A 21,140-nucleotide genomic window follows, 5' to 3' on the forward strand; every position below is an offset into this window, starting at 1 on the left:
AATGTAATCAACAACTACATCCTTAGACATAGCATCAATGTTTTATCCCTAGTGGCAACAAGCACATCCACAACCTTAGAACTTTCTCGTCATCGTCCTGCATTCAATGGAGGCATGAACCCACTATCGAGCATAAATACTCCCTCTTGGAGTTAAGAGTAAAAACTTGGCCAGAGCCTCTACTAGTAACGGAGAGCATGCAAGATCATAAACAACACATGAACAATAGATTGATAATCACCATAATCATAGTACTCTCTATCCATCGGATCCCGACAAACACAACATATAGAATTACATATAGATGATCTTGATCATGTTAGGCAGCTCACAAGATCCAACAATGAAGCACAACAAGGAGAAGACGACCATCTAGCTACTGCTATGGACCCATGGTCCAGGGGTGAACTACTCACTCATCACTCCGGAGGCGACCATGGCGGTGTAGAGTCCTCCGGGAGATGAATCCCCTCTCCGGCGAGGGTGCCGGAGGCGATCTCCGTAATCCCCCGAGATGGGATTCGCGGCGGCGGCGTCTCTGTAAGGTTTTCCGTATCGTGGCTCTCGGTACTGGGGGTTTCGCGACGGAAGCTTTAAGTAGGCGGAGGGTCAACGCAAGGGGCCACACGAGGGGCCCAGGAGGTAGGTCGGCGTGGCCAGGGCCTGGGCCGCGCCGGCCTCCCCTCTGGCCGCCTCGTGGCCCCACTTCGTTAGGTCTTCGGTCTTCTGGAAGCTTCGTGCAAAAATAGGACCCTGGGCGAAAGTTTCGTCCAATTCCGAGAATATTTCTTTACTAGGATTTCGAAACCAAAAACAGCAGAAAACAAGAATCGGCTCTTCGGCATCTTGTTAATAGGTTAGTTCCAGAAAATGCATAAATATGGCATATAATGTGCATAAAACATGTAGGTATCATCAATAAAGTACCATGGAACATAAGAAATTATCGATACGTTGGAGACGTATCAGCATCCCCAAGCTTAGTTCTGCTCGTCCCGAGCAGGTAAAACGATAACAAAGATAATTTCTGAAGTGACATGCCATCATAATCTTGATCATACTATTTGTAAACATATGTAATGAATGCAGCGATCAAAGCAAAGGTAATGACATGAGTAAACAACTCGAATCATAAAGCAAAGACTTTTCATGAATAGTACTTCAAGACAAGCATCAATAAGTCTTGCATAAGAGTTAACTCATAAAGCTATAAATCAAAGTAAAGGTGTTGAAGCAACACAAAGGAAGATTAAGTTTCAGCGGTTGCTTTCAACTTATAACATGTATATCTCATGGATATTGTCAACATAAAGAAATATAACAAGTGCAATATGCAAGTATGTAGGAATCAATGCACAGTTCACACAAGTGTTTGCTTCTTAGGTGGAAGGAGATAGGTAAACTGACTCAACAATAAAAGTAAAAGAAAGGTCCTTCAAGAGGAAAGCATCGATTGCTGTATTTGTGCTAGAGCTTTTATTTTGAAAACATGAAACAATTTTGTCAACGGTAGTAATAAAGCATATGAGTTATGAAAATTATATCTTACAAGTTGCAAGCCTCATGCATAGTATACTAATAGTGCCCGCACCTCGTCCTACTTAACTTGGACTACCGGATCTTCGCATGCCATGTTTCAACCAAGTGTCACAAAGGGGTACCTCCATGCCGCCTCGTACAAAGGTCTAAGGAGAAAGCTCGCATTTTGGATTTCTCGCTTTTGATTATTCTCAACTTAGACATCCATACCGGGACAACATGGACAACGAGATAATGGACTCCTCTTAAATGCATAAGCATGTAGCAACAATTATTATTCTCATATGAGATTGAGGATATATGTCCAAAACTGAAACTTCAACCATGATTCATGGCTTTAGTTAGCGGCCCAATGTTCTTCTCTAACAATTTTGCATGCTCCAACCACTAAAATGATAGATCCTTCGGACAAGACGGACATGCATAGCAACTCACATGATATTCAACAATAGTTGATGGCGTTCCCCGAAGCATGGTTATCGCACAACAAGCAACTTAATAAAATATAAAGTGCATAAGTACATATTCAATACTACGATAGTTTTTAAGGCTATTTTGTCCCATGAGCTATATATTGCAAAGGTGAATGATGGAATTTTAAAGGTAGCACTCAAGCAATTTACTTTGGAATGGCGGAGAAATACCATGTAGTAGGTAGGTATGGTGGACACAAATGGCATAGTAGTTGGCTCAAGGATTTTGGATGCATGAGAAGTATTCCCTCTCGATACAAGGTTTAGGCTAGCAAGGTTATTTGAAGCAAACTCAAGGATGAACAAGTGCAGCAAGACTCACATAAAAGACATATTGTAAACATTATAAGACTCTACACTGTCTTCCTTGTTGTTCAAAACTCAATACTAGATATTATCTAGACCTTAGAGAAACCAAATATGCAAATCAAATTTTAGCAAGCTCTATGTATTTCTTCATTAATGGGTGCAAAGCATATGATGCAAGAGCTTAAACATGAGCACAACAATTGCCAAGTATCACATTATCCAAGACATTTTAGAATTACTACATGTAGCATTTTCCAATTCCAACCATATAACAATTTAACGAAGAAGAAACTTCGCCTTGAACATTATGAGTAAAGCCTAAGGACACATGTGTCCATATGCAACAACGGAGCGTGTCTCTCTCCCACAAAGTGAATGCTAGGATCCATCTTATTCAAACAAAAACAAAAACGAAAACAAACCGACGCTCCAAGTAAAGAACACAAGATGTGATTGAATAAAAATATAGTTTCAGGGGAGGAACCCGATGATGTTGTTGATGAAGAAGGGGATGCCTTGGGCATCCCCAAGCTTAGACGCTTGAGTCTTCTTAAAATATGCAGGGGTGAACCACGGGGGCATCCCCAAGCTTAGAGCTTTCACTCCTCTTGATCATAGTATATCATTCTCCTCTCTTGACCCTTGAAAACTTCCTTCACACCAAACTTCAAGCAAACTTATTAGAGGGTTAGTGCATCATTAATAATTCACACATTCAGAGGTGACACAAACATTCTTTTCACTTCTGGACATTGCATAAAGCTACTGGACATTAATGGATCAAATAAATATATCCAACATAGCAAAAGAGGCAATGCGAAATAAAAGGCAGAATCTGTCAAAAACAGAACAGTCCGTAAAGACGAATTTAAAGATGGCACCAGACTTGCTCAAACGGAAAAACTCAAAACTAATGAAAGTTGCGTACATATCTGAGGATCAAGCTCGTAAATTGGCAGATTTTTTCGAATTTTCTACAGAGAACTGTGCCCAGATTCGTGACAGACAGCAATATTGTTTCTGCGCAGCGACCCCAAATATAACATCAACTTTGACATAGAAACTTTACTTGGCACAACAAAACACAAAACTAAGATAAGGAGAGGTTGCTACAGTAGTAAACAACTTCCAAAACACAAATATAAAACAAAGTACTGTAGTAAAAAAACACATGGGTTATCTCCCAAGAAGTTCTTTCTTTATAGCCATTAAGATGGGCTCAGCAGTTTTAATGATGCACTCGCAAGAAATAGAAGTTGAAGCAAAAGAGAGCATCAAAAGGCAAATTCAAAACACATTTAAGTCTAACATGCTTCCTATGCATAGGAATCTTGTAAATAAACAAGTTCATGAAGAGCAAAGTAACAAGCATAGGAAGATAAAACAAGTGTAGCTTAAAAAATTTCAGCACATAGAGAGGCATTTTAGTAACATGAAAATTTCTACAACCATATTTTCCTCTCTCATAATAACTTTCAGTAGCATCATGAGCAAACTCAACAATATAACTATCACATAAAGCATTCTTATCATGAGTCTCATGCATAAAATAATTACTACTCCCAACATAAGCATAGTCATTCTTATTAATTGTAGGGGGAGCAAATTCAACAAAGTAGCTATCAAATATAGGAGGTATATTGTAATCATAATCAAATTTATCCTCCATAACAGGTGGTAACAAAATACTACTATCATTATAATCATCATAAATGGGAGGCATATCATAATCAACATAAACTTTCTCCTCAATACCCGGAGGGCTAAAGAGATCATTTTCATCAAAACCGACCTCCCCAAGCTTAGAATTTTCCATAGCATTAGCAACAATGGTGTTCAAAGCATTCATATTAATAACATTACCATTAGCATGCATATAAAGTTCCATGGGTTTCTTAATTCTTTCTTCAAACACATCATGTCCTAATTCAAGATAGAGTTCATAAAGATCTCTCATATTTTTGTTGTTTTCCATTATGCCTAACTAGTGAAAATAAAAACAAGTACAGGACTAGACATGATAACAAAATAAATTAAATGCAAGTAACTAATTTTTTTGTGTTTTGTTTAGGTGCAGCAAACAAAGTAGTAAATAAAATAAAGCAAGACAAAAACAAAGTAAAGAGATTGAGAAGTGAAGACTCCCTTGCAGCGTGTCTTGATCTCCCGGCAACGGCGCCGGAAAAAGTGTCTGGCGTGTAGTTGACGTGGGAGTTAGAAATCTCTCGTGGTGTAGCTTTTCTTCAGTTCCCGACAACGGCGCCGGAAAAAGTGCTTGATGCGCGTAGATGTACACGTCCGTTGGGAACCCCAAGAGGAAGGTATGATGCGCACAAGTGGCAAGTTTTCCCTCGGAAAGAAACCAAGGTTTAATCGAACCAAGTAGGAGCCAAGAAGCACGTTGAAGGTTGATGGTCGCGAAATGTGATGCGGCGCAACACCAGGGATTCCGGCGCCAACGCGGAACCTGCACAACACAATCCAAGTACTTTGTCCCAACGAAACAGTGAGGTTGTCAATCTCACCGGCTTGCTGTAACAAAGGATTAAACGTATCGAGTGGAAGATGTTTGCAAAGAAAATAATAAAACACAAGTACAGTAGAATTTATGCTATTTAAAGAATAGGACCGGGGTCCACAGTTCACTAGAGGTGTCTCTCCCATAAGATAAAAGCATGTTGGGTGAACAAATTACAGTCGGGCAATTGACAAATAGAGAAAGGCATAACAATGCATATACATGATATGATAAATATAGTGAGATTTAATCCAGGCATTACGACAAAGTACATAGACCGCCATCCAACTGCATCTATGCCTAAAAAGTCCACCTTCAGGTTATCGTCCGAACCCCCTCCAGTATTAAGTTGCTAAGCAACGAGACAATTGCATTAAGTATGGTGCGTAATGTAATCAACAACTACATCCTTAGACATAGCATCAATGTTTTATCCCTAGTGGCAACAAGCACATCCACAACCTTAGAACTTTCGTCACTCGTCCCGCATTCAATGGAGGCATGAACCCACTATCGAGCATAAATACTCCCTCTTGGAGTTAAGAGTAAAAACTTGGCCGAGCCTCTACTAGTAACGGAGAGCATGCAAGATCATAAACAACACATGAACAATAGATTGATAATCACCATAATCATAGTACTCTCTATCCATCGGATCCCGACAAACACAACATATAGAATTACATATAGATGATCTTGATCATGTTAGGCAGCTCACAAGATCCAACAATGAAGCACAACAAGGAGAAGACGACCATCTAGCTACTGCTATGGACCCATGGTCCAGGGGTGAACTACTCACTCATCACTCCGGAGGCGACCATGGCGGTGTAGAGTCCTCCGGGAGATGAATCCCCTCTCCGGCAGGGTGCCGGAGGCGATCTCCGAATCCCCCGAGATGGGATTCGCGGCGGCCGCGTCTCTGTAAGGTTTTCCGTATCGTGGCTCTCGGTACTGGGGGTTTCGCGACGGAAGCTTTAAGTAGGCGGAGGGTCAACGCGAGGGGCCACACGAGGGGCCCAGGAGGTAGGTCGGCGCGGCCAGGGGCCCGGGCCGCGCCGGCCTCCCTCCGGCCGCCTCGTGGCCCCACTTCGTTAGGTCTTCGGTCTTCCGGAAGCTTCGTGCAAAAATAGGACCCTGGGCGAAAGTTTCGTCCAATTCCGAGAATATTTCTTTACTAGGATTTCGAAACCAAAAACAGCGAAAAACAACAGAATCGGCTCTTCGGCATCTTGTTAATAGGTTAGTTCCAGAAAATGCATAAATATGGCATATAATGTGCATAAAACATGTAGGTATCATCAATAAAGTAGCATGGAACATAAGAAATTATCGATACGTTGGAGACGTATCAGGCCACTCGCTGCAATTATTTCTCTCGCATTTTATTTACTTGTACTTTATTTATCTGCTATATCAAAACCCCCTGAAAACTTGTCTGTGAGCATTTACAGTGAATCCTTCATCGAAACTGCTTGTCAACACTTTCTGCTCCTCGTTGGGTTCGACACTCTTATTTATCGAAAGTACTACGATACACCCCCTATACTTGTGGGTCATCATCCTGTTGTTTACTATAATTACTAATGCTGTCTTTGTTACACTGCTGCTGTTATTTCACTACTCCTACTCTTATAAAATTGTTGCTACTGATAAACTCTTGCGAGCAAGTCTGTTTCCAGGTGCAGCTGAATTGACAACTCCGCTGTTAAGGCTTACAAATATTCTTTGGCTCCCCTTGTGTCGAATCAATAAATTGGGTTTTACTTCCCTCGAAGACTGTTGCGATCCCCTATACTTGTGGGTCATCAGTAGCTATGTGTTTTAGTTCTTACAAGTTGCTTGTTGAGCGGTAACCATGTTTCTGGGGACGCCATCAACTTTTTACACCTTTGTTGAATATCATGTGAGTTGCTATGCATGTTCGTCTTGTACTGAAGTAAGGGTGATTTATCATGATCAAATGGTTTGAGTATGCATATGTTAGAGAAGAACATTGGGCCGCTAACCAAAGCCATGTATCATGGTGGAAGTTTTCAGTTTGGACATTCATCCTCAATCTCTTATGAGAATATTTTTTGTTGTTGAATGCTTATGCATTAAAGAGGAGTCCATTATCTGTTTTCTATGTTGTCCCGTATGGATGTCCTAAGTTGAGATCTATTAAAAACGAGAAATCAAATGCGATTTATCTCCTTGGACCTTTGTACAGGCGGCATAGAGGTACCCCTTTGTGACACTTGGTTGAAACATATGTTATGCAACGATAATCCATGTAAATCCAAGCTAATTAGGACAAGGTGCGGGCACTATTGGTATTCTATGCATGAGGCTTGCAACTTGTAGGAAGTATTATGCATAACACATATGAATTATTACTACCGTTGACAAAATTGTTTCTATGTTTTCAAAACAAAAGCTCTAGCACAAAAATAGTAGTCCATGCTTCCCTCTGCGAAGGGCCATTCTTTTACTTTATGTTGAGTCAGTTTACCTACTTTTTTCTATCTTAGAAGCAAACACTTGTGTTAACTGTGTGCATTGATTCTTACATGTTTACTTATTGCACTTGTTATATTACTCTATGTTGACAATTATCCATGAGATATACATGTTACAAGTTGAAAGCAATTGCTGAAACTTAATCATCCTTTGTGTTGCTTCAATGCATTCTACTTTGAATCTATTGCTTTATGAGTTAGCTCTTATGCAAGTCTTATTGATACTTGTCTTGAAAGTACTATTCATGAAATTTTTTGCTATATGATTCATTTGTTTAGTCATTGTCTTTTTGTTAGCAATCTTTTGCTTCAGATCACTCCATTCATCTCCTATGCTTTACAATAATGTTGATCAAGGTTATGTTGGTAGCATGTCACTTCAGAAATTATTTGTTGTTATCGTTTACCTACTCGAGGGCGAGCAGGAACTAAGCTTGGGGATGCTTGATACGTCTCCAACGTATCTATAATTTCTTATGTTCCATGCTAGTTTTATGACAATACCTACATGATTTGTTCACACTTTATGATGTTTTGATGCATTTTCCGGAACTAACCTATTAACAAGATGCCGAAGTGCCAGTTCCTGTTTTCTGCTGTTTTTGGTTCCAGAAATCCTACAAAGGAAATATTCTCGGAATTGGACGAAATCAACGCCCAGTATCTTATTTTTCCCGGAAGCTTCCAGAGCACCGAAGGGGGACCAGAGGGGAGCCAGGGGGCCCCACCCCACAAGGCGGCGCGGCCAAGGGGGGGCGCGCCCCCCTATGGTGAGGCCCCACCAGGGCTCCCCCAAGGCTGCCCTTCCGCCTATATAAAGCCTCCGTCGCGAAAACCCTAAAAACATAAGCCACGATACGAGAAAAGTTCCAGAGCTGCCGCCATCGCGAAGCCAAGATTCGGGGGACAAAAGCCTCTGTTCCGGCACGCCGCCGGGACGGGAATTACCCCCGGAAGGCATCTCCATCGACACCACCGCCATCTCCATCAACACTGCTGTCTCTCATGATGAGGAGGGAGTAGTTCTCCCTCGAGGCTAAGGGCTGTACCGGTAGCTATGTGGTTAATCTCTCTCTCATGTACCTCAATAGAATGATCTCATGAATTGCCTTGCATGATTGAGATCCATATGATGAGCTTTGTATCACTATTAATCTATGTGCTACTCTAGTGATGTTATTAAAGTTGTCTATTCCTCCTTCATGATGTAACGGTGACAGTGTGTGCATCATGTATCACTTGGCATAGGTTATGATTATGATCTCTTGTAGATTATGGAGTTAACTATTACTACGATAGTATTGATGTGATCTATTCCCCCTTTCATAGTGTAATGGTGACAGTGTGTATGCTATGTTAGTACTCGGTCTAAATTGCAAAGATCTATTATGCTCTAAAGGTTACTTAAATATGAATGTCGAATGTTGTGGCGCTTGTTAACTCCGGCTTGAGGGAGCTCTTGTAGCCCTACACAATGAATGGTGTTTGTCATCCAACAAGAGAGTGTATGTAGCACAAGTGAGGAAAAGTTATTTATTTATTATGTGATCAATGTTGAGAGTGTCCACTAGTGAAAGTATGATTCCTAGGCCTTGTTTCCAAATACTGCAAACATCGCTTGTTTACTGTTTTACTGCATCTTTACTTCCTGCAATATTACTACCATCTATACCACCTGTGTTTTACTATCTCTTCGCCGAACTAGTGCGCCTATACATCTGACAAGTGTATTAGGTGTGTTGGGGACACAAGAGACTTCTTGTATCTTAATTGCAGGGTTGCTTGAGAGGACTATCTTTGACCTCTACCTCCCTGAGTTTGATAAACCTTGGGTGATTCACTTAAGTGAAACTTGCTGCTGTTCTACAAACCTCTGCTCTTGGAGGCCCAACACTGTCTACAAGAATAGAAGCACACGTAGACATCAGTTAACAGGGATAAACTGAAATGGATTAAGGCTATTTGTAACGAGTGATGTAAGATAACCTGGATTGCAATGCAATAATTAGCCTATGTTTGCACTGTGAACCTTGATGTAACTTCACGTGGGGATCTGTGCAATGATCCCAACTACTATATGTGATATGTTCATGTTTATGATCCATGATATGAACATGTGAACCAAATGGCACCACATTTAATGCTATCCAACCTTGTAAAAAAGCACAAACACTCCTCATTGTTCCTTGTACTAGGTTGAATATCATCAATTGTGGTGATTATAGATTTGATGTCTTATTGTTTGCTTGCATTATTCTTGGAATCTCGCCTCTCATTAGGTCAGTGATTAAAATATGGCACAATCATAGGCAAGGGGCTGACCGTAAACCTAGTCCTTTGTTCAAGAACATTGCTTGTACACTAGACTTAGTATATGAACAGTCCCTTTAGATGTGGTATTCATAGGTATGAGACCTTATTTGTTTATCTTGCATCATTCTTGCAATATTGTTTCTCCTTTGGCCAATGATTAAAATATAGCACAATCATAGGCAAGGAGCTGGCTGTAAACCTAGTCATTTGTCCAAGAAATTGTTTGTACGCTAGACTTTGTTTGTTGAAAATCCCTTTGCATGTGGTGTTCATAGGTAAGAGGCCTTCTATGTCATGTTATTATTTGGTCTCACATGCATATTATCATATGAGTCTAGGCCTGCATCTATTTGTGCTCATTGAAATTGTTTCTTCATTTTGTAGTGCTCCAAGCTGATGATGGGTGGAGCTGACATACCCTTTTGCGAGGGCACTTCTAACAAGGCAGCTGGAGAGAGAAGCTCTGCAAAGAGGCCTAGGGGAGGCCTGTGAAGGTTGGGCATTTCCATGACAACGTCGGACCAACCCACTTTGCCAAAGTGGTGTTGTCTCCGGGGTTGGAAATGCTACCAATTCCCATAGGCTTCCGCCCTACCTTGGCACCGTACCTAGGACGATCATCCTCAGGATGAACACCGGCTTCTCGTGGACGGTGAAGCTGAGGGACGTGAAAGGCACTATCTGCCTGGATTAGGGGTGGCCAGGATTTGCCATTGCCCACCAGGTGAAGATATGCTACTTCATGACCTTCAAGGTGATGTGCGGCAACGTCTTCAAGGTCACCATCTTCGACTACTCCATGACGGAGGTGGTCGAAAGGTGCCGAAAGCATTATTCAGCCCTTTCCATGAGCGACGACTAAAATATGTGTCTGTATTTGTCTCATACTTTTGTTTAATTCCGTGATAAATAATGTCTGCTATATCGTGTTGAAAAATGTCTGATATGTCGTTGTGAACAATGTGTGATATGTCCTGCTGAACAATGTATGGTATGTGGTACCAAAGAATGTATGCTTGATGCTGAAAAGGGGTGGTATTCTCACCATTTGGGAAAGAGGTTATCACATTCCTCGTTTACATAACCAAACACGTTGTTATGTTTCTTCCGAGCGTAAAACAACCTACCAAACGATCTGCCTCTGGTTTCTCCAACCGAACTGAAGCGAAATTGTTGGCATCCAAACATAGTACATCAAGTTTCCACTCATATGGTAGTTGTTGAGCCAAGTTGCACGCGATGGGCAGAAACGCAAAAAATTGATGCGGGCAAGCAATCATGCCCTTGGTGTACTCATGGAGTCATGGTACTTTTTTCACAAGGGGATATATGAACAACATGCCAATTTTATCTGGTATGTACACTTATGGTATTTTTTCAAAGTTAAGAAATAAGATTTTTCAACATGGATTTTGTTAAGTCTAGGTCCACAGGGTCACATAAGAAAATACAACTTGTTTCAATTGCATTTTTTTGGTAGAAAAGTGGAATTGGTTTTAGTTGCACTTTTTTTAGCTGTGGTTGAACTTTTCCTTGGGTGTTTGAGGTTTAAGAAATTCTCAGTCCATTGAGACATAGTAAAACCGTAAAGAAAAAATATCACTCACAATTATCTAATGTTAAAAATTATACATAATCATCAAATATGTGTAATTTGAGTGAATAAACTATTCACTCCGTTATTTTCTTCTATCCCGGTTAGGGATTTGAAGATGGCGTCAGCAGCTTGGCAGCTTGCACATAATCGTTGAGATGGTGGCCATCTCGCGACTTGCGGCATCACTCTATATCTACCATTGTTTTCTTTTATATCTGGTGGGTTCAGTTTGCGTCTCTTTTAATAGGTTACGATTGATTTTTCTTTGGATTGTAGTGAACTAGACATACTACGCGGAATTTGGTCGCTGGAGTGAAGCACGACAACCAGCAGAGCGGGATATGTCATCCCCCTCTCACACATCACTAGCCCAATTGTGCTAGTAGTCAAAGAGTTGTCGTCGTCTTGTGTTACACGTAAACAATGTGTGGATGACGTGCAAGCCAGCTACAGACAAGCCAACCCCACCACTCGACCCTTGAGTAACTAGAGTGGTAGAGCCCCAATTTCATGGGGCTGAGAGCTTCTAGTGATACAAACATGGTAATAAGTTAGTAGGGCATTCACGGTTCATTGATTAATCGACTCGGTGAGGATCAAGTGGAGTGTGCCCTTATGGGCTATCTTCTCTTTTTGCCCTAGAGTACACACCTTGAGACTTGTGGCTAACACATTAATGATACCTAGTTAGTCCGCATTTGGTCCTTGTCGTAATGTGCATGTGTATGTCGGTGTGTGTACGCGCGCTTATGTGCCAAGTTTTACTTATCCTTCTTATTGCACCTTTATTGGCTCCGGTGGCGCTCCTCTTGGCTGGTGCAAATTTGAATATAACTCTGCTTTCTTTTGAGGATATTTCACGCATGGTGTACATGGTCATGGCATTGAGTTATCCTCTTTCTTTTTATTCATTTCATGCATCCTTGGCCCCACATGTTGCCACCGTTCTATAGTGATCAATGACACGAAACTAGGATTTCGATCGAAGAAAACATGGACCCTTGTTTGTTGGTGTCCGATACAGGTTTGTTGGTAGGGCAACCTATAATGATCTTGTTTGAAACATATTGGCAAAGATTTTTTATTTAGCAGCCCGGCTCGGGTGTGAGCTTGAACAATTGCTATATACTATGACTAACTCGTCTTGAAAATTCTATAAACCTCTGGTGATCTTGTTATGAAATGAGTGCTCTTGTGATATCCGTACTCACATTGTCGATAATGTCCTAATTTCTTTATGGTTGGGGATTGGGAGGTCGTGTAATAGCGCAAGAGGAGAGCCCATAAGGGCAAAATTTGTTGAAGAGAATTGCGAGTGTCACCTAGGATTGAATGGTTTTCCTTTGGAGATTACGGAGTGAATCATGTTGATGTTGTTTCATGTACATATTCCACAAAATTTCTAACGCCATATATTCCATATTTATTTACATTTATAATCACACGGATTTCTTACAAAACTTCTCTGCAAGAAATTCAAGGATTTCGTTCACTTTCTTGCGGATCACCCGGAAAAGAAATCAAGCAACCGATGAACAAATCAATCGAGTAAGCTCAGGTTATCCTTGAGGTCGGTAGGGAAGCACGGGTACTGCCTCCAGAACACCTCGTTGATCCTCACCATTCTCACCGTCTTTTGCTTCGTCGACGGCGCGCTCTCGACGTGCAGCAGCCCCAGCAGCTTCGACACGGCGCCGGTGAGCACCATATCCTCGAGGACCTTCTCCGACGGCGCCACCACGGACACGAGCCACAGCACCTTGACGGCGAGCTCCGTGGCCAGATCCGACACCCGCAGCATCGTCCTCGCCACGGCCGGCACCGACAGGTCGTGCTCGGCGAAGGCGAGGCGCCCCTCGGGGCACTTGCACAAGCGCTTGAGCAGCAGCAGTATCCGCTCGGCGACGTGGCGGTCGTCGGCGTCCACGACGAGGAGCTCGACGAGTACGTGCACCGCGCCGACCTCCACGGCCTTGGCCCGTCCGCTCGGCGACCGTTCCACGACGTCAAGGAGCACGTCGAGCGCGCGAGAGCTGAGGCGCGCGGAGACCTCGTCGGCCAGGAGCTCGAGGAGGGACTTGAGCACGTCGTCCACGTCGATGCCGGCAGCCCACCGGCCCCCGGCGCCGGCATTGGAGATCTTGGTGAGGATATCCATGGCGTGGAGCCTCGCCTCCGCACTGCCGCGCTGGAGCAACACCATGACGGGCCTCAGGCGCTCCGGCGCAAGAACGAGCCCCACCGACGCCTCGTCGGACAGCGGGAGCAGGGCGAGCACCGCGGCGGCCTCCTCGCACGCCGCGAACGAGGAGAAGTCGCCTCCGAGGCCGCTCTCCGCTAGCGCCTGCGCCATCACGCGGCCGACCGCCTCGATGCCGCCCGAGGCGACGAAGACGCTCTGCATGGCCACGTCGCCGGCCATGTAGCTCCTCATGTTCTTGAGCGCGGTTACCTTGAACGGCGTCTCCTCGAGGTCGGCCAGCGCCGACCGCAGCCGTTCCTCCTCCAGCATCCTCGACAGCGGCGTTTCCAGCCCATGGACCGGACTCGAGAGCGACGATGTGGACGGCGACGACGAAGAGGACGAGGAGGAGGAGCCGCGGTCGAGCCAGGAGGAGATGACCCGCATGAGGGTGTGGTTTGGCGTGAGGTCGAGGTTGGCGAGGGGCTGCATTGTCGCCGGGCAGGTGGTCCGGCCGTACGAGAAGAGCCACCGCTCGATGCTGCGACGGTCGTAGGTGACGCCGGTGGACACCGTGACGGGATCCTCCATGAGCTCCATGGAGATGGGGCACAGGAACAGGTGGGGAGGCTCCTCCATGTCCATAGATCGCGATGCACACCACCTTGTTGTATTAATTGCGCGTTCGAAGTAGTACAGCTGAGATGATGCGACGAAGGCTACAGATGGGCAGGGCTACATATACATAGGCCGGCAATTCCGCAAGTCAATAGTCAAAGGGGTCATAATTGTCAGTGATGCTGGCAATTGGTGCGTTATTTGGAAGATAGTCATACTGATTAAAACCATATTTTACTGGATCGTATTGATTTCATACAGTATTATAACCTTTGATCTCATTCTATTTTCTGTCAGTCATTACGTCCGTCCATACTGGTTTTTGTTGCCGGCGGTTGAGTCCTCGGCACGACGATGCTTCCCAGCCTGTTTCCTATCCCGAATGTGGGACGCGCTAGAAAGATTTCCCAAAAGTAAACAAGTGGATACGGATATGAGACACCACTTGTTATAGGTCAATGCCGAAAGTTTCAACATTCGAAGTCAAGAAGAAGATACATACTCAGGTAAGAGCAAACAGTGCTCCTTACTCAAGTAAGTATATAGAGGTATTTGGGTTCCGTTAGAACAAAATCTATGATAGTGTTCAAGTAAACTAGCACATTGAGTGACTCGTAAAATAGCAGGTATGCCCCTAGTTGAAAAAACCGAACCAGATTGCCCGTTCGCTAGAAAAAACCAGAACATGTGTCTCTTGTAATCTTTTTTTTCGAGAGCGCGTCAAAGACGTGCTTTATCTTTATAGAAGGCAGAGAACTTATATACAAGAGAGCAACACTAACTGCGAGCAATTAGGCTGCTAGACACCACACACACACAAACTCCGACACACTCCACCTCCCACATAGCTAAAGCCTACTCTCTCCCTCCAGCTCTACTCCCTCGAGCATGGGCACTCTCTCAAGATATTAACTCATCCTTAATACGGTTGATAAGTTGCAGAACCCCAAACCGCTCACGGACATTGCCAAAGACGCGAGCATTCCGTTGCTTCCAAAGGGACCATGCCACCAGGATGACCAAGGTGTCAAATTTCCTTCTATCGGAGGCGGTGACACGATCTCTAGCTGAAAGCCACCAAGGCTCCAGGTTGATGTCAAGTTGTGGTTCCTGTAGAGCTAACCCTACCTCGGCGAGGCAACCATGCCAGACTTGCCTCGGAATATATGCTCCACATTGTGTTCGTCTTGCAAGCAAGTGAAACAAGCACTAGGCCAATCCTAAAGCTCGTGCATGTACCTGCGGTCAGAGGTCCAAAGCTCATCGGGCTGGTTTCTATAACTATGCATACACCATCTTTAGCATGTGTAATTAACTTCTAGATAAAAAAAATAACATAATATGTTTACAGCACTAGCCAGAAGTGTTACATCTTCCACTATAGGTAGGATATGAACATATTTTACTATTTTTTATTGTTTTCTAAAATATATTTACAAATTTCATGAAGATCATATACGGTAAAATTAGCATGTAGATGTTTACGCACTATTGCTCTATAAATATTCCTTTGTATCCTAAAAGTGCGGTGCGAGCTCATGGTTTGGCCAGTTTCAGCCCAAACTGTGTTCGGCCTTAACGTTGACAGTCGGAATAGTGCCATGGATCTGTACTTCACGTTGCAACAAGTCTTATCAGCTACAATTAAAAACTGAAAGGAGGTTAACAAATCACCTTACCCGGAAGACCTCAAAAAGGACAGAATAAAGCCACAGGGTTTTTATTAAATTTCACATACCACCTAGCCATGATCACACATCCCCACATGTTATTGTCCAGACGAAGACGTGGAAAAGGGGAGAATGAATACAAGAGTGTTCATTGAGCATTAAGCCTACAATTCCGAAAAAAAAAAAAAAAAAGCCTACGATCATTACACCAGCACTGCAAGCAAGACTTTCTTGATCCATAAATTTGACTGGTCATCATTTTGGCTTTATTTTTTCTTCTTCTACTCTTCTAGTACCACGATCAAGAATGCTAAATGTGGCTGATGATCACCGGGAATCACCTCCAACAGTTGACCAACCACATAAAGAAATCCATCTGGAGAATTATCACCGACCGCATGGTATTATAATACCCGTCCGTTACATGGGAGTAATCTGCTGTGAGATCGCAGAAGTCGTGATTCGTTCTGTCAATTCCGTTCTTTTTTACCTTATATATTCAGTTTCTTCCAGCTCCACCCATAGACAAGCGCATCTCAAAGATCTGATTCGTCCATCTCAATCTCGGGATCTCTCCAATGCAACGCTTGTAGAAATCCACCTCTAGATTTCCGGTGCAGTGAAATGCCAAGTGATCTACTATCTCTTTTTTCGATAAAGGATGCTTTATTACTTTTTGAAAAGCCTGAACATATTGTTTCAGCTGTTCATTTCAGAACGAATGGTTGAATGGAGCGTGGAAATCGCATTCGACATGAATGCAGTTCCAGGCTATGGGTTTGTGATGCTGAAAATTGTTTCCATCGCTCCTACCTCTGCCTCCGGCTGTCCGAGAGATGGAAGGGAGAAAATTCTGGTCTCTAGCCTGCTATGTAGTAAGATCTTTTGTTTAAACTTATGTCACGGCTACATTCCTCTCAAGGTGATGGCTTGTCTTAAATAAAAGTCTTCCTCCTCCAATCTTGTTATTCTTTTTTTAAACGGGGCAAAAGCTTTGCCCCAATCGATTGATTAAGAAGTTCAATATGCAAAATACAAGACACACGGGCCTACACGATTATTACAAGAATCACTCTCTCGTGGCATCAAATAGCCCAACCTTTTGGCACCCACTAGAACCCATAGACGCGCCTCCCATTTAATCTTATCGAAGACGACAAATGACGGTGCATTCTTGGTTCGGAAGATCCTAGCATTTCGCTCGTTCCACACCTCCCATGTCACGAGCAAGGTGATGGAAACCATAGCCTTGCGACTAGGCATGCGCCCACCCGCCCTTATATTTCACCAATTGGAAATATCAAAGTTGGTCCATCCTTCATAACTTCGGGGAGGTCACGGGCATCTGTACCAACTTCCAAAAAAGTTGGGTCATTCCTATCGGGTGCGGTAATATTAATCTTGACGACATCCTTGCGGAGATTCCCGCCACCCGTAGGACCTTCCCGCTTAGATATCTTGGCCTTCCTCTCTCGGTTTGGTATCTAAAAAGAGGAGACCTCCAACACCTTGAGGACAAATGTGCGAGAAAGCTCCCCACATGGAATGGGAAGCTAATCACTACGGCCGGCGGTACCGCCATGATTAAATCGATGATCACCTCCAAGCTATCTAATACCTCACGACGTTGGCGATCCCTCCGGGCACCCTCAAGTTCATCAACAAGATTGCTCGCTCTTTCCTTTGGTCCGCCAAAGAGACGACCACCGCGAGCAAGTGCAAAGTTAACCGGGAACAAGTTTGCCGTCCAAAGAAGCTTGGGGGCCTTGGTGTTCTACATTTGGGGAAGTTTGCAACAACGCTTCGTTTGTGATGGCCTTGGCTACAATAGAAAGACCCCTCCAAGATTTGGGTGGGCTCTGGGAACCTGAACCGAGTATGACATGGATATTTTCTATTCGGCCACCACTATAACTCTTGGGAATGGGAAGAGGACACACTTTGGACATGCCCCATGGCTGGAGGGGAGAAAGCCGATCAACATTGCCTGCTCATCTTCGCGGTGTCAAAGAGGAAGAATTGGAAGGTTTCACAAGCGCTTTGCGGCGAGGCTTGGGTGAGGAAAATTGCCTTGGATAACTCTTTCAACATTGAGCACTTCTCCCAGTTTGTGGATCTTTGGACACTTATTTCCAACACTCACCTTGACCCAGAGGTTGATGATGATATTGTTTGGAGACTTACTCTAGTGGCCATTACATGGCAAAATCGGCATATGAGCTGCAATTTTTGGGCTCAACTTCCTCTCCCATGAAAAAGATAATTTGGAAAGCTTGGGTTCCTTCCAAAGTGATTTTTTTTGCTTGGCTAGCCAACCAAGGTAGAATTTGGACGACCAATCAGCTGGCTAAGCACAAATGACCTAATTGCGGGTTCTATCATCTTTACAAGCAATGTACAAGAACCATTGATCACCTATTTGTGCATTGCCGCTTCACTACTCGCCTTTGCGACTTGATCAAAGATTGGATGGGGTTCAATGAGCTGCTCCAATCTTGTTATGGTGGTGCTTTGTCCGGCATTGCCGAGGAGCTTCGAAGTGTTTATCCCCGTCATTTTTCATGGATAACGTATTGGCTCTTTTTGTCTTCCGCCGACACCCTTCCATGGGCATAATCGGCGACAACGCATCTTCTTGAGCAGTCGCTGGTTTCTAGCATTTGTGAGCGTCGTCACCAAAGGTCTAGCAAAACTTCTACTCCTCCATTCTCTTTTATAAGATATTTTAGCTTTCTTGTAGATTAACTCACTTTAGTTTGTATCTAAGGCATTTTTAGTGTGTAGGTTCACTCATTTTGCTTTGTATCCGGTCCACTTTCAAATATCTGAAGTGTTATATTAGTGAACAGAGGGAGCAGTACCTATATCCGAGTAGTGTCCCTGTCAATATGCTTGGCGCAATTGCCAATCTCCATCCTGACGAACAATCAAGGCTCGATGAAGACAACATAAAGCACAAAATGAGGGCACGAATGGCCATTTTCTTTTCTGACGAACAATTCCAGCATAGTACAGGCTCATACCCTACACATGACCGAGAAAAATTGCATGTCCCCAACAGCATGTTTGGTTGGGGGGAATTAGATAGAGGGAATGGGACTTGAGGGCGCACGGGACTACAATAGTCCCTTGTTTGATTAGAGGAAATGAGACCAATCAACACTGTGGAGAAAATCGTCACAGGTGAGTACTGCGACCAATCAACACTGTGGATGGCGGGACATAGCAAAATTCAACTCTGCTTTGCTAGTGGAGTTTCTTCCCGAAGCATTTCGTCCTGCAGCTCCAGCGAGCGCAGGGCGGAACCCTAGCAACCCCAACCTCCAGCCCCTCCTCCCTCCGTCCCTCCCTCGCCGCCGCCAGAGGGCGTCGCCGGGTAAAGCCCCGGGGTGCCGGCGCCGGCGGGGCATCTCTCTCCCCCGCGTGGCTTTGGTGGCGCGGGCTGGCGCGGTCGGCGGGGGTGCCGTGCTCGACGTCTGGCGCGGTGGCTCGACCACGTCGTGGTGAAGACATAGCTCCAATGGGGTGGCGGTGCGGCCCTGCGACGGTGTGGCCGTGGCCATGGGTGGCAGCGGCGGGCCCAGATCTGGGCCAGCGGGCCTAGGTCTAGGCCTCATCTGGACTGCCTCGGGTCGGGCGGCCCCGATCCGTCTGGTCGACGAGTGGCGAGGGCGCTGGCTCGTCTTCCCCCGATGTCCTGCAGCGGGCATCGTGGTGGGTGCCTCGGTCCGGCGTCCTCGACTCCTCGGGATGTGAGGCGGCGACGGGCGGCGGCTGCGGCGTGGATATCCGGTTCACGTCAGTTTCTGAGGTAGTAGTTGTCGTCCTTGGCTCCTTCTCACCTCTTCCCCACCTCCTGAACGAAAGTCAAAATCTCGCTGATTGGGCGGCGGCGACGCGTTGTTGCGCCGTGACCTTCTTGGAGGCGCCGCCTGAGGAGGTTTGGGTAGGGTGGCGGAGCTGAAGGTTGCAGCTTTTGGGCAGTGTCGGTCTTCGAGCAGTTGTGGTGATCTCTGGCCCGTATGCGTGTGTCGACGGCAGTCTGCCCCGTCCTCTGGTGCTCCCGACGGATTTCTCGTTGCAGGTGGGTGTCCAAGTGCTCGGCAGTGTGGCCGGTATGGTGTGATCTTCGTCAAGGTAGCCTTCCTCCAGGGCGGAGCCGGGTCCGGAGCACATCACCTCTGCAGCTCTCGGGTGAGATTCTCTCATGTCCGATGGGTCGACGCCTTCGAGCCAGGCGAGAGGGCAGGGACCCTCTTCGGCATGAGAACAAATTGGTGCTTCTGGTGCTCGCAGTCCCGGCTGTTCTCCCCTGGTTCTAGACTGCAATTCTGCTCTTGGCAGTGCCTCGCGGTGCTTCCTGGCTGGTGTCCTTGGTGTCGAACTGCGGTGGTCTGCACTTCTGCAAGCTTGTCCTCGCTCTTAGTGCAGTGTTGTAATACGTTCTATGTGTACCTCTGTATCTTTCTTGCCGTGGTGTGCGTGGTGCGGTGTACTTTTGTAATTCCTGGCCGGTTGATGGCTTTGTTAATTCAAAGCTGTGCTTTCGAACCTTCTGTTTAAAAAAAAGGGGAGTTTCTTCCCTCTTTTCTGTCATTTCTCTGCAGTGTTAATCCACCCCAGAGTTTGACTCATGGGCACATTCATGGGCTGTGTTTTGTGCTGGAGCTGAGTTCTGGACCAGCAATGATCTCCGATTGGAGAATACAGCTTTCAGAAACGCATGGAGCACATCATCTGTACGCCATGCTGTGGAGTCTCGATCTTTCTCTCTTGATGAGCATGTATGCACTTGGTCAGAGGCGCTGACCAGCTGACGAGGTCACGCCATAAGTGCTGACGCTGACATTGTTTCAGCTGAACATCACACATACATTCCAGATGATTTCCAGATCCTACCTTCCAGAGAAACAACCATGACAGCGACATCGTCATGGTATTTTCTCCGATCCCCTTGAGGTATATCTAATAGCTCGTGGAAATCCATACCTGGAAAACCAAAGTCTTAACATGTCAGTATTGCTGACATTCAAGCCAACTCAAAACAGCTCTTGGTGCATCAACAGATAGCACTGATCCAATGACTGTATCAATGTGAACTATCGTATGGTTTTTAGAAAATGATCAAATGATACAAAGTCCTTCACACAAACAATGTAGCCATGTAGGGTAACCAAACTAGGAATGTGGACACAATTTTGATTACTGTATAGTGAAGATAACTTCATATTTTTTAAATAACCTCAGGGAAATAATCAAAATGGAACTCTATCAGTTTGCACCCTACGATAGTACAACTGGAGAGCTTGGTAACAAGGTTTCACCTACACAATGAAAATGGAATGGGGAAGTTTATCCTCCCTGGAAGTCCAAGAAAATAGTTCAATTTGGGAGAAGCATGAGTTTTGCATTTTGGAGCC

General features: G+C 44.7%; 1 protein-coding gene across 1 annotated transcript; it reads right to left on the reverse strand.

Moving 5' to 3' along the window:
* Nucleotides 1-12,790: 12,790 nt before the first annotated feature.
* LOC124687347 (E3 ubiquitin-protein ligase PUB23-like) lies at nt 12,791-14,077 on the reverse strand. Its single transcript, XM_047221138.1, has one exon. It carries the CDS (start codon nt 14,075-14,077, stop codon nt 12,791-12,793), a length of 1,287 nt encoding a protein of 428 aa, XP_047077094.1.
* Nucleotides 14,078-21,140: the final 7,063 nt, after the last annotated feature.

The sequence above is a fragment of the Lolium rigidum genome, chromosome 2, assembly GCF_022539505.1.
Source record: "Lolium rigidum isolate FL_2022 chromosome 2, APGP_CSIRO_Lrig_0.1, whole genome shotgun sequence".
Classification (NCBI taxonomy): Eukaryota; Viridiplantae; Streptophyta; class Magnoliopsida; order Poales; family Poaceae; genus Lolium; species Lolium rigidum.